The following is a 19834-nucleotide window of genomic DNA, read 5'->3' as shown; positions in this document are numbered from 1 at the left end:
AATGATTGCTAGCTCCTGTTATTTTAGTTTTCATTGTTAGTGATGTTATTTTGTGTGTTTTTCCTTTCTTTGGGATTTGCTGCTGTGAGATCATCTATTGTCTGTGTTTTTGTGTTTGTAGCCAACTTCTTGGGTTGGGGTTTTCCTTCTAGTACTTTGTGTAGGACTAGGTTTGTGGCTAGGTATTAGTTAAATCTGGTTCTGTCATGGACTATCTTGTTTTGTCTGTCTATGGTGATTGAAAGTTTTGCTGGGTATAGTAGTCTGGGCTGCCATTTGTGGTCTCTTAATGTCTATATAACACTTGGCCAAGTCCTTCTGGTTTTCATTGCTTCCTTGAGAAGTCAGGTGTAATTATGATAGGTCTGCCTTTATATGTTACTTGGCCTTTTTCTATCATAGCCCTTAATATTCTTTCCTTATTCTTATGTTTAGTGTTTTGATTATTATGTGGCGAGGGGACTTTTTGGGGATCCATTCCATTTGGTATTCTGTAAGCTTTGTGTATCTTCATATGCATGTCATCTTTAGGTTGGGAAAGTTTTCTTCTATGATTTTGTTGAATATATTTTCTGTGCTTTTTAGTTGGACTTCTTATCCTTCTATCCCCATTATTCTTAGGTTTGGTCTTTTAATGGTGTCCCATATTTCCTGAAAAGTTTGTGTTAAGCTTTTGTTAGATTTAATGTTTTCTTATTTCTTCTATTGTATGTTCAGCACTTAGTATTCTCTCTTCCATTTTGTATTCTGCTGTTTATACTTGCATTTGTGGTTCCTTATCATTTTCTCATAATTTCCATTTCTATAATTCCCTTAGTTTGTGTTTTCTTTATTGTGTCTATTTCAGTTTTCATGTCTTGAATAGTTTCTTTCATCTGTTTGATTGCTTTTTTTTTTGTTTTCTTTAAGGGATTTGTTGGTTTCTTCCAATTTTTTGTTTGCTTTTTTCTCAATTTCTTTGAGGGAATTTTTCATTTCCTCTTTAAGGGCCTCAAACACTCTTCTAAAGTTATTTTTTAGGTCATTTTCTTCCGCTTCATCTGTATTTGGTTGTTCAAGTCTTGCTGTTGTAGAACCACTAGTTTTTATTGCTGTCGCGTTACTCTTTGTGGTGTTGAATGTGTTCTTACCTTGTCTACTAATCTGCTCATCTGATTGGTATAGTTGGGGCTGTGTCTCTGGTAATCAATCTTCCAGGTGCCCATGAATCCAAGGCTCAAAGAATTGATTCTCATGGTGTAGTCAGGGCCACAGTTCCAGTCACCCAGAGGTCACTCAGTGTTCTTGAAGGTAACTTGGAGCTTTCAGATGTTGCTATCAATTCCAGAGGTCATTAGGCCTGCTCCCATGGAGGTTGCTTGCTTGGGGCTGCTCCTACTGAAGTAGCTGCCTTGGGCCTGCTCCGGCTCAGGCCTGTTCCCGTAGATGTCCCTGGTTTGGGCCTGCTAACATGGAGGTCCCTGGCTTGGGCCTGCTCCCTTAGCAGTGGCTCCCTTGTACCTCTCATAAACCTCTGTAACCTTTCAAGCTTTTGTTCTCCCCAGATGACCTTGCCCACCTCATGACAGCACACATCCTTCCTCATTGCTTTATCCTAGGCCTACAATAGAGCAGCTTCACTCCACCTTCTGAATTTCAAGCAAAGCACACACCATTTCCTGAACACTTCATACCTTTCTATAGCCTTTGCATAAATATGAGAACTGTCTTGAAATGCCATTGAAATTAGCAGTCGCAAGCAGCACTTTCTTTAAGTGTACTCTTAGTTAACTGAGCTAAGACTTTTCAGTAACTCACACAATTTACAACTCACCAGCAATGCTAGCAAAGCTAGGGTCAATGTGTAAGGGATTCCAGTCTCCGCTGAGGCGGTACAAAGCAGCCTGCAGAGAAAAATTACCACAGTACTCAGTATTTTCTGAAAAAGCATTAAGTGCAGGGCAGGAGGCACAGCCAACTATTGATTAAAATATATAATGTACATAAATCTAGACTGTGATCTAAAAGGTAACTATTTTCTACATCTGTAACTTTAAGTTTCACTAAGGTCTTTCACTGTAATCAGTAGAGTGAGGGATGAAGCAGTGAGAAAGAAAAGCAAGAATTACACCCTCCCCCACCCCATCACCACCTAAGAGGAAACTCACAGAGGGAAAAACCCTACCAAGATAGGCACCGAACTGAACAGAGAATTCTCAGCAGAGGAAGTTCAAATGGCCAAAAGACACTTAAGGTCATGCTCAACCTCCTTAGCAATCAGGGAAATGCAAATCAAAACAACTTTGAGATATCATCTTACACCTGTGAGAATGGCTAAAATCAAAAACTCCAATGATAGCCTTTGCTGGAGAGGCTGTGGAGGAAGGGGCACCCTCATCCATTGCTGGTGGGAATGCAATCTTATGCAACCACTTTGGAAATCGGTGTTTCGGTTTCTCAGGAAATTCGGGATCAACCTACCCCTGGACCCAGCAATACCACTCCTGGGAATATACCCAAGAGATGCCCTATCATATGACAAAAGCATTTGTTCAACTATGTTCATAGCAGCATTATTTGTAATAGCCAGAACCTGGAAACAACCTAGATGCCCTTCAATGGAAGAATGGATGAAGAAAGTGTGGAATATATACACATTAGAGTACTATGCTGCGGTAAAAAACAATGACTTCTCAAATTTTGCATGCAAATGGATGGAAATAGAAAACACTATCCTGAGTGAGGTAACCCAGACCCAAAAAGATGAATATGGGATGTACTCACTCATAATTGGTTTCTAGCCATAAACAAGGGTCACAGAGTCTACAATTGGTGATCCCAAAGAAGCTAAGTAAGAAGGTGAACCAAAGGAAGAGCATATAGTTGTCCTCTTGGCTATGGGAAGTAGACAAAATTGCCGGGGAGAAAATTGAGATCTTGGGGGTGGGGTGGGATGGGGGTAAGGGGAGATGGGGAGAGAAAAGGGAGAAGGGGAGAATGGGGACAACTTGGGGAAAAAGGAGGATTGGGATAAAGGAAGGTTGGATAGGGGAGCATAGAAGCACAATTCTTAGTTAAGGGAGCCACCTTAGGGTTGGCAAGAGACTTGAACCTAGAGTGGCTCCCAGATGCCCAAGCCGAGGTCCCCAGTTAGTTCCTTGGGCAGCTGAGGATAGGGAACCTGAAATGACCCTATCCTAGAGCAATACTGACGAATATCTTGCATATCATAATAGAACCTTCATCTGGTGATGGATGGAGATAGAGACAGAGACCCACACTGGAGCACTGGACTGAGCTCCCAAGGTCCCAATGAGGAGCAGAAGGAGGGAGAACATGAGCAAAGAAGTCGGGACCACGAGGGGAGCACCCACCCAAGATAGGTAAAGGGCTAAAATCTCTTAGCCAATCAGAATCTATGCCAACTTTCTTAATGGGTCTTTTCAATTTGAAGTCTGTAACAGAGTACTGGGCAGATAGATAGCTTCTCACACACTTTCATCTTTCTGGCACACTAAATCCTGAATATTAGCTCGTGTACAAAATCAACCAATAGCTTGCCAGTATGACTCAGTAGCTCAGATGGTCACACTGCTGATTTACATAGGTAAGGCAAGAATAACAGGAAAATGTAGGCAACAGCAGGGAAAGCCGTCATTTTCTGGTATTTAAACTGTGCAGTTTTCACACTAGACTGCTCTTCAGAACTGAAGCAGAGATTCACAGGGCAGCTGGGTATTTAATGCATCTTTACAGTAGCTTGTTACACTCTATGTCCGACCGGACTCAACATCTTTTCCTTATCAAGTCTAGTTTTGAGAAAAATTTCACTTCTCTGTGGCTCAGTATTTTTTACTGTAGTTATGTTCTTCTAAATACAAGATTTTTATGTGTTAGAAAAGAAATGGTTATTTTTTTTCAAAAGCCGTACACAAACAGTAAATACCAGGAAACTATGCACTATCCACTACTGTGTATACAAAGAAAAAGAACATCTCAGGCCCACAAAGGGAAGTCGTCAGACACGAGCTACATAATGGACTTAGGTTCCAGAGGGACCTAGATTCACATCCATTCCTATCATTGCTAAACAAGTTTCTCCACCAAGATAAGCCTCAAGCTAAGAGGACTCACTTTCAGAGAAGAACTGGAGAAATTAAATGAGATAAAACTCACGGGTATTGCCTCAGCGAACATTAGCAATTTCTAAATCTTTTTACAAGACTTTAGCAACAGTGTAAGTGAACAAAGTCTCTTGTTAGCACTTGATTAGAGCCCTGTCTACACAGAGGACAAAGTGTGTGTGCCTGCGGAGACAATCCCCAGAAAAGCGCGCATGGCTGCGGATGCAAACCCCAGAAAAGTGTGCATGTCTACATGCAAGTCCCAGAAAGCATCTCTTTTGAAGAAGCAAAGACAAAAAAATATCCCCCAAGAGCTGCCTAGTGAATGAAAAGCACCAAGGGGGAATCTGAGGCCCTGTGAGACACAGAAAGCTAAACATCTTTCCAAATAAAAACATCTCCCTACAGTACTCCCTACAGCCATCCATTAAGGAGGCAGCAGACAGCACTTTGCAATGGAGAAAGGATGCCACAGCTCCAAATTAGCAATCTTGGAAGCCAAGCCATCAGCCTTATGAAGGCCGTGCACAGAGGTGCATCTCAGGGTGGTTCTCTCACTGCTGCTGATAGTTTTCGCTCTCAGTATGCTGGATCTTCCTGTCTTTCTCCCAACTACTCTCTACCTAGCCTTTCAGTTCTTGCCCTCGTTTCCATTTTTTTTTCTTGGATTTATTTATTTTTATGTGTGTGAGAGCTTGGCCTACATGTATGTCTGTGTACCACATGCATGCCTAGTGCTCAGAGAGGCCAGAAGAAAGTGCGAGGTCCCCTGGTACTGGAGTTACAGAAGGTTGTGAGCTGCCATGTAGGTGTTGGAAACTGAACCAGAGTCCTCTGGAAAAGTAGCCAGTGCTCTTAACTCCTGAGCCATCTCTCCAGTCCCCTTCATTTGCTATTCCATTGCTTTTTCTTCCTCAGTTTAACTTATTACTAAGTTGCATTTGTTTTTAATTGTCTTTCATCTCCCATGTGCCCTCAACAGCAGGGCATCTCTGCATCCCTCTGCATCCCTCTGCACCCCTCTCCACTCCCACAGGGGTGGGGTGAATCACGTGTACTTTCTCTCTAACACTGTGTGTCACTTCTGCCCTCCCAGTCTCTGGCCTAGTCGTGAGTTTGCACTTGGCTATTTCAATCAGCCTGTCAGTGTTCCTCAGTCACAGCTAGTTAGATGAAGTTCCTCCTTCGTGTGGAATGTTCTTTTACAAGGACGGGTGGTTGATACAAACTTTTATTTCTCAAGAATGGTGCTCCATTTCTCCCCTGCTCTGGGGGAATCTGATGCCATCTATCTTCCTCTGCAGGATACTTCACCATTGCCTTTCAGTCCCTCAAGGTTATTTTTATCTTTAAAGTTCAAAGATTTTACCAGAATCCCTCTCAGTGCTACTTACTGAAAATTAGCATTTCCTGGTCAAGGTAAGGGACCCAGACAATCCCATGAAGCATTTGTGATTATTTTCAGTGTTCAGCCCTGTAAAGGAATTGTCTAAATCTAAAAGGGACATCAAAAAGACCTGGTTTTGAGGTCATATCTGCTTTCAATTTAGCACAGTAGGGATTTTAATAAGGAATTATCTTTTAATGGAAAGTACGACCTACTCAGTAACAACTGAAATCCCAACAGTGCAGTTAGTGCTAGACTGTATCTGGTGAAACCACAGCTTGTTTCTCGTCCTCCACAGTTACAACGCCTGGTGTGAAGAGCTGTCACTGCTTGGCCTTTTTACATCACTACATGAAAATCTTGACTCTTCATGAAACACTTGTTTTACTTGTATGGTCAAGCGAGCTACCAGTGAAGAAACTGTGCCATGGACATTTAAACAGCATATCTGAGAAATGGCATCTGTAGGGCTAACACGGTACACTTGTGCTTGCTTGCTGACTAGAAAGTTACTACTATACAAAACCCAGCACCATTTATGCTCTAATGGCACAATTTTTCCATTTTTGGAAAGATCTGCTCATACACATTGTCCTCCATTAACCACCAATGTAAATGTGACTTTGGCCTTCACATACCCTGACCCACACCCTGCGTCTGCCTCTCTGTGCTCCACTAGACTTCCCCACATCTTCCCTGACAGCCTGAAAGCCCACATCTCTGAGGAGGAGCATCCATACACCAATCACCTTTCTGCCAAGTCAATCATTACTGGCAAACCTTTCTGCCTATCACTTAAAGGAGTGCCCTTCTCCAAGAACTTAGCAACGTCTGGTGTCTCATATTCCCTTGCTTGGAATAAGATGCCCAAGTTAACTCCAGAAGTATAGTGTGTTCACAATGTCAACAGAGCAGTTTCATCAGCCAGATGATCAGCACTTCTCACCTGATTCAATGAGGTGGTGTCTCTCAGGACCGCATCAGGAGGTCGTCTCGGTACAGCCACAGCTGCCTGAAATCAAAATACCTGTGTGTCAACTTAAATATATGTGATTCTCTAACAAAACTAACATCACATAAACAACCAAGTGTCAACATAATAAACTCTGAAAACTGGATTAAAGATTTTTTAATATTTTATGTCAAGAGAAAAACTACATTTAAAATTTCATAGCTCCTAGCGTTTTATAAATTACAGTTTCCCTAAAATGACTCTTTTCAATATAAGAAATATTATCAGACCTGTTCTCAGGTCACAGGGGACAAAAGACAGTTTTTCCTATGTAAAAAGAAAATGACAACTCAAAGAATTAAACAATTTACATATTTTAGTTTGTCATGTTAACAAAATAATACATTTTTATCAACTTTTTAAATTTTGATTTTTATTATTAATTACATGGGTACACAGGAATGCAAGTGTGTATGGGGGTCAGAGACATCAGATTCCGCCATATTGGAGCTACATTGTATATTTTATTTATTTATTTATATAGAAATAAAATATCACCAGCGAAGTGGCTCAAGCCTTTAATGCCAACATTCAGGAAGCAGAAGCAGGCAGATCTCTGTGAGTTCGAGGCCAGCCTGTCTACAGAGCAAGTTCCAGGACAGCCAAGGCTACACAGAGAAACACTGTCTTGAAAACCAAAGTTAAAAAAAAAAGAAAGGGAGAGAGGGAGGGAAGAAATATCAACTGTGCCACAATTACACAATATTTTACAAGAAAGTCAACTTTTCTAATTATGGTGCCGGTGATTTTTACTATGAAATATTAAGCTTAAATATCATCAAATTTGTTCTACAAATCCCAAAACCACAATCCTAAAAGGCCATGAGTAAAGGGGCTACTTCTATAGTAAGAAGTTGCTGCTTCTCAAAAGAGATTTTTAACTTATTTTTAAGTGGTTGGGGGAGAGAAAGGGAGAAGGGAGGGGGGAGAGGAAAGCTGCTATAGAAAGACTCATTCAGAGCCTATTAAGTCAGCCTTAGAGGAGAGTGAAGAAAGCTGAGCCCAGTGGCTCACTCCTACCACCCTGGCACCCCAGGAAGCTGAGGCAGGAGGACTGCTACCAGTTTAAAGCAACCTGCTCTGCTTCATCTGAAAAAAAAGCAAAAACAAAAAGGGTGTGGGGCTGGGGAGAGAGCTCAGCAGATGGAGTTTATACTACTCCTGCAGGGGACTCAAGTTCGGTTCCCAGAAGTCACCAGCAGTCTGATGCCTCTGCTTTCTCCAGACACCTGCATATACCCACACACAAACACGTGATTAAAAACGAAAGACAACAGTGGTCACTAGATAAGAAAGGGGTAGTGGGAAGGAGTGCAGCAGCCTGAACCAGCCAGTGCGGACCAGGGCAGCAGGACAGCGGAAGGTCAAGCAGCATATATCGAGAATAGGTTCCAGGACATGCCAATGCTGTTTTCTGACTTATATTTTGAACACATATACTGAGTTGCCATATGCCCCATAAAAATGTACAAATATTATACCCCCAAAAAATTCTTACTTTGAGTTTTTCTGATGTCCGTTTTCCACCAAAGCCCCCAGAGCCAACAACAAAGATTGAGAACTGATTATAACATATGAGCTCCTTCCCAGAATAAGAATGGACTAAAAAAGAAGAAAAAGGAAAAAAAGAAGTAGTTAATGAAGATAGGCTTAACACTTCCTTTAACAGCTAAAAGAATAAACCACGGCCAGTGCAAAGGTCAGCATCTACAGTGAGCATGGGGTTTGCCAAGTTGTACTTCAGTTTTCTCATCTCCAGTCTCTGGCGGCAGGGAGAGCTACCCAGCCTTCCTCTGTGAACCATGGGCTTATCGCTTAAATCACCCAACTACCACCTAGATCTCAAGTTTTATCTGCCACTAATATTTCAAACAATTCCTCAAGAAAATCCAAGCTACCACACTCAAACCCTGAAATACTGTCAAAGCACTGAGAAAGAACATGGATCTTAAAGAGACAGGGCAGGAATGAGGCTATAGAATGGCTCCGGGGATGCCATCATGCTGGTTCTGTTAACCACTCTATCCCTAGGGTGCCCAATACAAAGAAGGTTCCTCCTGCCTCAGCCAACTGAGTGCTGAGATCATTATTCGTGGCTTTCCATGCATTTTTACCTAAGATATTTCAACTTCTAATGTGTTTACTGGGGTGCAACCCCATGGTAAGTCAGGGAGCACTGGCATGGCCCCCAGGATTTCCCTCAGAAACAACACATCAGGCAGAGCTGACAGTTCTACTTAAATAAAATGTAGTCACAGTGTTTACGTCATGAGTTCAACAGCCTTACATGCAGTCTAGAAACCCAACTGCAATCTACACTAATCGAGTTCCAAACAGCTAACACTGAAAAGAGCATCAATAGCCCAGCCCAGCCGCGTCAACCCTACTGCAGTAGGTGTAACTCTCGCTGTGACTTGAACAGGAACACACTTCTCACTTCTGTGCTGAGTTGCGTTGTTTCAACCCAGCGACATGTTCCACCTGCCATAGCTTTAGCTCCAATCTACTCCACCTCCTCCCTTATTTTTCTTAAAAACCCTATGAAAGTTTAAAATGCTTACTTTGATCTCTTACACATTATAAAATGAACACAAACTGAATCGATCTCTGTGGTAAAGTGTGCTACCTGCAAAGCCTATCACTCTAATGATATTATTATAACAATTACAGATGAGTTACCGTCCATAACAATCACTATGCCCGATCCTTTATCCAGGATGTCAGCAACAACTGCTTCACATCTTAATTCTCCTAAAATTAAAGATAAATAATTACATGATAAATAATTAAAACATGAAGGAATTCACCACGGTTTCCACTTACTTCAGCAAAGCTTAAAAAATTATGGTTTTAAATATTTTCCCCTAACTTTACACTAAAAAAGTATAATTGTTTATACAAAACATAAAATACAGAACATATAAATCACTAAACTTAATAATTACTAAATTTCTGATGTAAAATTGTGAGACATTAATATTTCTGATGTAATTTTTTAATAATCATTTCCAATGACAGTGACACCTCTTGCAAGGTCCAACTGGCCTCTCAATCCTGGGTAAGCACAACTCCACTTCCTCCATTCCTTCGCAAATCTCTATGGCTTTTGTGAAACACTACCTAAATTTTCTTCTCCGAACTTTTTTTTTTTTTTTGAGTCCTCATTTAACTGGTTAAACTCAGCGGGTAACAAAACAAAAGAAAACACAAAAGATAAAAACCAACGTGGTGGGGGGGGGGGGGACACCACAAGACTTGTGGAAAGAAGCAGATGGACAGGGTGGAAGAAGGAGGGAGTGAGGGTTACCAGGAAGTATTGTTTACAAGTGTGAAACTGCCAAGGAAAAAAGTCAGTTATTTGAGACCTGCTTTTCTCTTTCCTCCACAACTGGACTAACACCCAGCCCCGACCACACCACTTGAACCCACAGGCAGCAAATCCATGCTAATCCTTGAATGTACAGAGACAGGTACATTTTTAACTTCAGCAGTTCAAGGTTATCTTCTGCTAAGGAAAAAACTGATGGTCACCCTGGGACATGACAGGCCTTATCTCAAAAAAGGATGGATAGATGGACAGAGGGGACAAACAGACGGATGGATGGGAGGAACAGATGGACAGATGGAATGAACACACGGTTGGACAGATAGACAGACAGATAAGCTTTGGTGAATATCCAAAGTATTACCAAGAAAAGAAAAAAGTTATTAGATAGGTTTAGTTTTCTTCTCTTCCAAGGGAATAGGGAAAAATTACAAAAGCTACATTTTTCAACATTGTTTGTTTATGCAAATTAATCTTAAGATAAACAACCACAGGAACCATAACTGATACACAGTCATAATGGTACATATGTCACTACAGACAAACTGATAGTACTAAATAATTTTACTGTTAGTGGAAGACAATCAGAAATCAGTATAAGTACTGGTTAACTTTATCTACTCTCAGGTTACATGGATGCTTCTGACATCTTATTGGGTTGGGCTATGCTAGTTTAAGACAAGAGATTGGCTTGGGAGGTTAATCAGAAAATTAAAGCATACTATTAAACAATTAGTTCACATAAACTCACCTGATCGAGGAAGCGGTTTATACAACTCCAAGTATTGCTCCCCATGAAGAACCTACGTTACAACAAATGCAATCTTATTAGCCAACTTTCTTGTACCAGAGTCTACCCGTGGGTACCGCTAAACACAATGACATTTTACTATCCACACACCACGTCAGCCATCTATAGCAGTAAGGTGTTTACTTCTTAATCATGCAATGTAGAAATCATTAGTATGGCAGCATAAAGACAAACAGATCTTTGGGAGGAGAAAAGATAAATCTGTGTCCTTTGAATCCAGGGATCCTTACTGGCTCTACTGATTTACCAATGGAGCCACTCAATCAGGTAGATTAACCAGGCTTCAATTGAAGACCACACAGCCAACAATATGTAGCCAGCACAAATCAATCTTGTTAGGCTTTTAAAAAGACACAAAGTTGTGTGGATAAAGACTTGGAGGTGAATCTGGGAAGGGCTGGGGTTGGAGGAATGAATATGACCAAAACGCACTGTATTAAACTCACAAAGAACTAAGAAAAAGATTAAAAATTAAAAATCTTATGGGGCAAAAATTAGTATAAACTAAAATCTTTATAATTGCCATAAGGTTTTCTTCTCATAACAGCCTCAAATAGACCCTCTCTGTACTCTACAGTTAAGACTGACGTCTTGCTGTTCCAAAACAAGTCAAGGACATGCTGTCCTGGGGCCTGTCTATGCTAGAGATCCTTCCCCAGGTAATTAGTGGATGTTCTCCTTCATCACTGTTGTGAGGTGAAATCTGCCTATCCACTCTATGGATGAAGAAGCCAAAGCCGAGAGCAGCTACTTACAATTACAGTAGTAAGTAAATGGCAGAGAGAGGATTAACATTATTCCAGGATTGCAGGTTTATATATAAGTATTTTCTTCTTAGAATTTTAAATTAACTCTCCCCTCTTTTATTTATGAAAAGAAAAATCAAAAGACATACTAAATCATTACTCCTAAGCCAACCACCAAAGTCAATTTATATAATCTTCATATATATGTGTGTGTGTGTGTGTGTGTGTGTGTGTGTGTGTGTGCGCGCGCGCGTGTGTGTGTATGTATGTATTCATATTATATATAAATTGCATGGATGTAATGTTTAATAATATAGTATGAGATATTTATCAATAACATTTAAAGAAACAGTTAAAAAAAGCCAATTAAAAGTTTCTTAGTAGGCATACCTTTGAAAACTCGATTGACAGCCCAGGAATCTCTGCTAGCCCTCCATTCATCATGGACTTCTGAGCAATAATAACACCAAAGGTGGGCAAACAGGAGAAGTCAGCACTTCCTTCATACACAAACTTCAAATCCTCCGGATTCTTGACAGAAGCTCCTACGCCAAGGGCATACATAATACTCTCCAGTTCCGAATATGAAGAGGAGAATGAAGGAAGCTTATGGCCAATAGCAGCAGCCTAAGAGAAAAACAGGAAAACTATTGCCCTCCACATTAGCATCCATGGCCCCGACTTCAAATCATAACTATAAGGTAGCAATACTCTCAGGCTCAAAATCAGATTTCTAACTAAAAACCACAGCTTCCTGGGTCACAAAATACCAGGGCAATCTGTAATAAATGATTTCTTTCTTGTCTACTACACTTCTTTTTTTCCTTCTAACGAAAATAGATCTTTTTTCCTCACATAATATACCCTGATTAGTTTCCTCTCCCTCTACTCCTCCCAGTTCCTCCCACCTCCCCTCGTCTGATCCACCCCTTTTGTCTCTTGTTAGAAAACTGGCTTCTATAAAATAATAATAAAGTAAAATATAACATGATAAAATAAAACAAAAACTAACACATGAACTAGGACAAAACAAACAGAAGGAAAAGCCCAAGAAACAGACAGAGACGCACTTATTCACACACTCAGGAATCCCATAAAAACACTAACATGAAAGTCATAATATCTATGTGAAGGACCTATAGGCTAAAAAAGAGAATTACATATACGTATATATAATAAAAATTAGCTTTCTTATATTAGTTTTCCATATAATAAAAATAAAACTTTATATGTATATATTACATAAATTATACATATATTCATATATGTGTATATATATATATATATATATATATATCCATCCCCTGACCTGACATTACATCCACCGAACAGTAAACTGACAAATATCCCAGAGAGAGAGCTAGAACCCTCCTCATATTCTGTCCCTCACACAATGAAGCATCTGGCCAGGTCAGGGGGTCAATATTTTGTAATATCAGTGCTTTCCCTTAAAAGATCTTGCCTAGTGGACCAAATGAAAAAATGGAAAAGAACCATCAAAATAAAGATTCTTTCCCAAAATATTATAAAAATTATGACTTTAAGAGGGTTACTAATGTCCAAGAAAAAAGACACTTGTCAAACTGAAGGAAAACAGCAAAAAGAAAGTTATATTTTAATGTTCAGCTTGTATGTGTTAATTCTATCTACATTTAGGGCATAGTTTACAATAAGCCACTTATTTATTTTTTCAATTAATGTCTTAAAGAATAATTTTGTTAAAATGTTTTGGAATTATTGAACACTAGATCCCGAGTCGTGGCTGACTGACAGGAGCACCACACATGAACATCTTTCATCAGCAGTAGAGGTAACGGCTTTCTCTCTCTTCCATCCACTATCTCCCTGGGTTGCTTTTCAAATAGCAAGGAGGATGTCGGCTAGTGGTGTGGGATGTCCTTATGTATATGTGTTGTTTTTATTGGCTAATGAATAAAGCTGCTTTGGCAATGGCTTAGCAAAGTAAAGTCAGGCAGGAAATTAGAACAGAGATATAGAGAGAGAGTAGGTGGAGTCAGAAAGATGCCATGTAGCTGCCTAAGAAGCAAGAGGTAACAAACCACAACCCTTGTGGTAAAATATAAAATAATAATGGAAGCCGGGCGGTGGTGGCGCATGCCTTTAATCCCAGCACTTGGGAGGCAGAGGCAGGCAGATCTCTGTGAGTTCGAGATCAGCCTGGTTTATAAGAGCTAGTTCCAGGACAGGCTCCAAACCACAGAGAAACCCTGTCTCGAAAAAAGCAAAAAATAAATAAATAAATAAATAAAATAATGGAAATGGGCTAATTTAAGATGTAAGAACTAGCTAGAAATACATCTAAGCTACTGGCTAAGCAGTGTTGTAATTAATATAGTTACTGTGTGATTATTCAGGCCTGGGTGGCCAGGAAACGAAAGAGCAGTCTCCTGCTACAAAGTGGCACCATCGTCATACAACTATACCCACATAAAAACTGAGAAATCTTGGGAAAGAATTCTAGACACAAAAGAACAGAGTTAAGCACAGCTTCTTGGTAGCCACATTTTTTCAGACAGGCTCTGTTTGCTGGCCAAAGCAGAGGTGCTGCTTCCTTAAGAAAAGGCTTCCGGGCTCATGCTGGTGGCACAAACAGCTTTCAAAAGGCTCTGGATCTACAAGGATGTACTGCTATGAAGCACTTAAATGGGGTCAGTGAGCAACATGGTACTAGTTACTTAATGGCAATATAGACCTGCTGTGTCCCTGGCGTTGGGGCAGTGAGAAAGACTTGCAGAGGCAGTGAACACATCTCTGCCATGTTGGACTGGACAAAGTAAGCAGGCAGGGCCACAGAGTTGGTCCTATCTACATGCTTAGCATAAAAAAAAAAGTGTTCCTGGTCAGAAAATGATTACAGACACACAGTAAAGACAGACTCATATGAATAAGACTGCTGAATGAGTCACATTGTTGAATAAATGTACATAGGCTTGGGAGAGAAAAGAAAGACTATAGACAATTCTAAAAAATAGATTAAAAAATAAAACAAAATTTTTAAGGAGACAGCAAAAGTAATCTAAACATTGGTCAAGCAGTGTTGTAATTAATATAGTTTCTGTGTGATTATTTGAGTCTGGGAAGCTGGAACATGAAAGAGCAGTCTCCTACAACAAACTAGCTAACACATCAACTGGGCAACTAACTTAATTCATCTCAACCCTAAAGAAAGACTATCAAAAAATTACATGCAAAACTATACTCCTGAAAACAGAGAAAAGCTTCCAGCTCCTATACTTATCACACAGAAACACCCAGGACAGAAGCTGAGCTGATACCTTCCACTCTCCTATTCCAGCTCATACATCAAGAAGAGCTTTGGGAAACAATATCCAAATCCCCTCCTCTCCTCTCAAGACAGACTTCCATCAAAGCAAAAAGCATGGTCAAGCCTAGAAAAATCTCAGAGGAAAGGTGGAAAAGACGAAAAGAGTTATCTGGACAGCTTCAGAACTGACTTCAAACCACATGCTCATGTGGTCATCATGAATTCCTTATGTGTTAAACTTAGTCTTATTCCAAACAATAATAAACGGTTTCTGAGGACACACAACCGGGGGAGGATGAGTCTGTAGGTGGACTTCAGGCATTTCCCCTACTTACAAATCCTGATGTGGCTGCAGATACCGCATGACTTGTGTGGTTTTGGGAGACTCCTTCTGAATCTACTTTATGTAAAACTTCAAGTATGCCACTCGTTGATTCTACAATAAAAAAGATAAGAAAAGATAGAGTTTTGCTGTAAAATCTGAATAAAGAAAACTGCAATATGCAAGAAAGCACCCACAATACCCTTCCACGGATGATCCCATTCCAGTGGATGGCCCCACACCCATGATACTGAACTAAATGGGTTACTAAAACAACAACAACAAAAAAGAGGATATGAAGTGAGAGCAAAGAAGGTGGATATGAGAGCAGTTAGAGGATGGTGTGGGGTGTATATAATCAAAACACATTGTACACATATATGAACTTTCCAAAGAATTAATTTAAGATATGTTTTTCAAAGGACTCCACATGAACATGCAGTTAGTAAGTCATACATCTGAAACAAAAGCAGGAAGAAGAGTTACATTAGATGTTCGCACGGTAGGTCAGCTAACAGAAGAATATCTGGGACTACCCTGCTGAGCATTTGGGGTCTGAATTTTTCTAAAGAAGTCCTAAAATTAGGTATAGGTGACAAAAGGAGGCGGGGGTGGGAGAAAGAGAGAATAGCAAAGTCGATGAGCTGAACCAATGCCATTCCTATAACTAAAGGAGAGAGCTAAGCCTAAGCAAAAGAACCAGGACTTCTAGGGCAACAGAGAAAACTGCATCAGATTACGAACATGTGGCCAAAGGCTGGAGAGATGGCTCTGAGGATAAGAGTGCATACTGCTCTTACAGAGGACCCGAGTTCAGTTCCCAGCACCCACATGAGGAGTTCACAACCTAGAACACCAGCTCCATGACATCTAATGCCCTCTTCTCAGCTCTAAAGGCACCTGCACTAATGTATACACACACACACACACTTAAAAATATATGTAAAAATTAAAAAGAGCACATGGCAAGAAAATGGAAGACTCCAAAGCCAACCACCATCTGGGAAGAAAGTACATGAAGCACAAATAAGTACACACCCACAGCCATCCATCTACCAGAAACACACCAACCAAACACACAGGACTAAGAAGCACTGAACAAACTGCCTATGAAGACTCCTAGCACCTAGTGGAGCAGAAACCACGTATGTTCCCAACACCTGAGTATCTGCTTCGGCACAGTCAAAACAGATGAACTGCATACGGAAAAGACAACTTGTTGCCTCTCCTTCCTGGCCAAGAAGACCAAAGAACTTGGGACTGTACCTTGAATGGTCCTCGGCTTGCTGGCATTGCTGAAGTCACAGATCTTCTCCCAGTTGTCCCTCACTGCCTCGGGAGTCATGGGCTGATTCCTCTGCCTAACAGTGGCTCCGAGGGTCCGCTCCCAGCGCACTAGTTATGGAAACAAAACTAAGACACTGTGCACATAGCTTGAAGGACACAACATAAGACGCTTGAGAGCCATCTTCAAGGAAAAGGAAAATCCTAAAGGAAAGTCATGCTGGCTTCTGACGAGCTCTACCAAAACCCTTAGAAGATATTTTTCTTTAAAGGCCCGTTAGCAGCAATGTCAGGTTTTTAGAGAAAGATCTGCAGCTGAAGGACAGAGGGACACGGATAGGCACAAAGCATAAGAACATAAATGGATGAAGATGCTGTAGTAAGACCTACCACTTTGCATGCTAAGTTAAATAGCACAAAATTAAATTTAAATTTTAAAAAAAAAAGAAATATCTGAAACTGAAGAGAAACTTCTCTAGTTCTGTCAGGAACTGCTAATAGCATTGTCTCCAGCTGAACCTGGAGACGCAGTTCCACGCAGTCACACCGAGGGCAGATCACTTAGCACAAGGCAGTCCACTTTCCTTGTTTGTGGACGAAGACTGGCAAGACAAGGCCTGCTGCTGCTGCACACTGAGAACCAGAGTGACAGCAAACAGGTTCCAGCTACAGATCCTGGACTCCACAGCTACCAACAACTCCCCTCCAACCATACTTGGCTCGCCCTCCATTCCCACAGACTCACCAGAACCTTGCAGGGTCACAAGAAGTCCTACTGCTCTTGAGTTCTCTTGAGAAATTTAACACTGTTTTCTGTTTTAAACATCCCATAGCAGTAACTAACTACTATAACATTTGAACATGATGGTGGACACCGGTGACCACTCAGTGTACAACATCTTAAAGGAAAGAAAACGACACCAGTTTCTAGAGTTTTTCCCTCCTGTAAAAAGGGTCCATATGTAGTGTAGCTGTTACTGCAACCCTTACCTTGCTGTTTTAAATGTTATTTAAACGCTGTTAAGATAACCAAATGCTTAAGAAATATAAGTTACTTTATGGTTAACTGATGGAAGTTATTAATGCATATATATATATATATACACATACATACCTATATGTGGATATTTAGATATACTCTATAATATGTGAAAGTGTCCTTCATTGATACCAATCTTCTAAATAATTCTATGATTAATTATGATATCAGCAAACAAGTAAAAGTAAGCTGAGATTCTGAATTTTCCACTTTTTGGTTTTGTTTTGCTTTGTTTTTCAAGACAATGTTTCTCCATGTAGCCCTGGCTATCCTGGAACTTACTCTGTAGACCAGATCCACCTGCCTCTGCCTCCCAAGTGCTGGGGAAAGGAGTGCGCCATCATGCCCGGCAAGTTTTCACATTTTTTAACACTAAAAAGCAACTACTATATTTGAAACTTAGAAGGTTTAAGAAAGAATGTATCAAGGGTGAAGCCAAATGAATTTCCTGTGGGGAAACAATTCCCACACATCAGCTGCAGCTTCTGTCCCTGAAAGCTCTCCCCTGTGCTCTTACTTGCTCCTGACATCTTCCATTCTAAAAAGAAGAGAATTACATGAGAGAATTGGGAGATCTGCTTATCCATCTAGAACAGGCTCCTCCCACTTTCAGACAGGCCAAATCACTGTTCTGATTAAACAGCAGGAAGCATGAGTGATAATGTCAACAAAAAGGAACTACAGTATCTGAAGAGAGTAAGGTAAACCCAGTGCTACCTATAGGGATAGCAGACAGGTCCTTAAAAGCACAAGAGGCTGGCAGAATAATTCCCATGTTTTAGTACCTTTAGCTGGAACAGTATTCTAGTCTGAGTATAAGCAGGTTATAAAATGAAAAAGAATTATCACAAGCAAAAACACAACAAAGACTTACATTTTCCAATCCAGCCTGCTCCAACCTAACAAAAAGAAGGGAAAAAATATCATCTAATATAAATCATTAAGAGACTGTTTTGATTATGATTAATACTAGGATGCTAGATAACAATGATAGCTCTGCACAAAGCCCCGGCTCCATCAAAGCAGAAGCCTGCAGCAAGCAATGCTGTGGGTGGGGATGCAAGAGGCTGAGATAAGGCAAGGGACCACATTCCAATTTCTGCATTATATTAGAAGTCATTCTAGTAAATCTTAAGGGGGACAAGTATCTAATTAAAGAAACTCATCCCTTCACACACTACTATTGGCCAGAACTTACTGGAATTCCTCACGCATAACAGAAGAAACACATTAGTAGCAGACACCTTAGTGGAGCTAGATCCAACATTAAGACTTCTCATCACCTTTTGCCTTTGCTATGTATGGTGATTTGAATAGGTATGAGTCCCATAGACTCATTGTTTGAATTCGTGACCCATAGGGAGTGACACCATTAGGAGGTGTGACCTTGTTTGTGGAAGTATATTATTGTAGGTGTGGGTTTTGAGGTCCTTTTTTTTTTTTTTGAGATTTGTTCATTTATTATGTATATAGTGTTCTGCCTGAAGGCCAGAAGAGGGCACCAGATCTCATTATAGATGGTTGTGAGCCACCATGTGGTTGCTGGGAATTGAAATCAGAACCTCTGGAAAAGCAACCAGTGAGTGCTCTTAACCTCTGAGCCATCTCTCCAGTCCCACGGTTTGAAGTCTTATATGCTCAAGCTACACCCAGTGTGGCACACAGTCTCCTTTTGCTGCCTGAAGATCAAGATGTACATCAGCTATCTCTCCAGCACCATGTCTGCCTGCATGCAGCCAGGTTTTCTGCCATGATGATAATGGACTGAACCTCTGAAACTGTAAACCAGTCCCAATTATGTGTTTTCCTTTATAAGAGTTGCCATGGTCATGGTGTCTCTTCACATTAAAAACCCTAACTAGGACAATATGCTCACATCTTTTATAATATATCCAATTAATAGTGGATTGATCAGCTTCAGTTTTGACCACAGGCAAAGGCAATGGATGGGGAATTGGAGAAATAGACAAATTTTCAAGAAGGCAACTTAAAACTTTCAAACATCAGCCTTTCAATGAACAATCCTCAAACATTCTGTCACTGGTTACTTAAAAGCATGCCAGCACAGAGCACTCTTCTGACTGACCCAAAGCTTTAAAGTAAACAATATGGCTAGATATTTCCTCCTAAACATTCATTCTAAATTTGGAACCACATGGAATCACCTTAGCTGACATCAAAATCAAAGCCAACATAACAAAAGATGGTTATTTTCCTCTGCTAAGACAGCACATATTTCCTGCTCAAGGTTCAAGTCATTCTGGGCAAAACACAGTTTCCATGGTCCATCTCAGCAAACACTATGAGCCATTCTCAGAACAGCTGGCTCTTTGCTCTTTCTCTGTTGGCCTGACTTACTGCGCTTGCCAAGTATACTTCATTTCTGGACTTCTATATCATTAGAATCTTACTAACCCTTTCCTCTGGTTGCCCTTTAGATATTTGGAAGGTGTTCAAGGGTAAGCTTTTCTAACTTCAGACCACCTAACCTGACTTGAGCAATTTGGTAACAACATCAC

At 40.5% G+C, this 19834-nt stretch overlaps 1 protein-coding gene across 1 annotated transcript in view; it reads right to left on the bottom strand.

Moving 5' to 3' along the window:
* LOC121441957 (peroxisomal multifunctional enzyme type 2) overlaps window positions 1-19834 on the bottom strand; it is a 61321-nt gene that overhangs the window by 14566 nt on the left and 26921 nt on the right. Inside the window, exons 10-18 of the mRNA XM_041643384.1 lie at window positions 18190-18214; window positions 16259-16387; window positions 15006-15106; window positions 11775-12011; window positions 10579-10630; window positions 9182-9253; window positions 8001-8104; window positions 6437-6502; window positions 1814-1883 (exon numbers count right to left, since the gene is read on the bottom strand). Coding sequence (XP_041499318.1) covers window positions 1814-1883; window positions 6437-6502; window positions 8001-8104; window positions 9182-9253; window positions 10579-10630; window positions 11775-12011; window positions 15006-15106; window positions 16259-16387; window positions 18190-18214 — 856 coding nt within the window. The remainder of the gene's footprint in view (window positions 1-1813; window positions 1884-6436; window positions 6503-8000; window positions 8105-9181; window positions 9254-10578; window positions 10631-11774; window positions 12012-15005; window positions 15107-16258; window positions 16388-18189; window positions 18215-19834) is intronic.

The sequence above is a fragment of the Microtus oregoni genome, unplaced genomic scaffold (genome assembly GCF_018167655.1).
Source record: "Microtus oregoni isolate MIOR12 unplaced genomic scaffold, Mior012 000085F_ref0000168, whole genome shotgun sequence".
In the NCBI taxonomy this organism is placed as follows: Eukaryota; Metazoa; Chordata; class Mammalia; order Rodentia; family Cricetidae; genus Microtus; species Microtus oregoni.
Note: the sequence above shows the minus strand (reverse complement) of the source record. Positions and strands in the feature narration are given on the sequence as shown.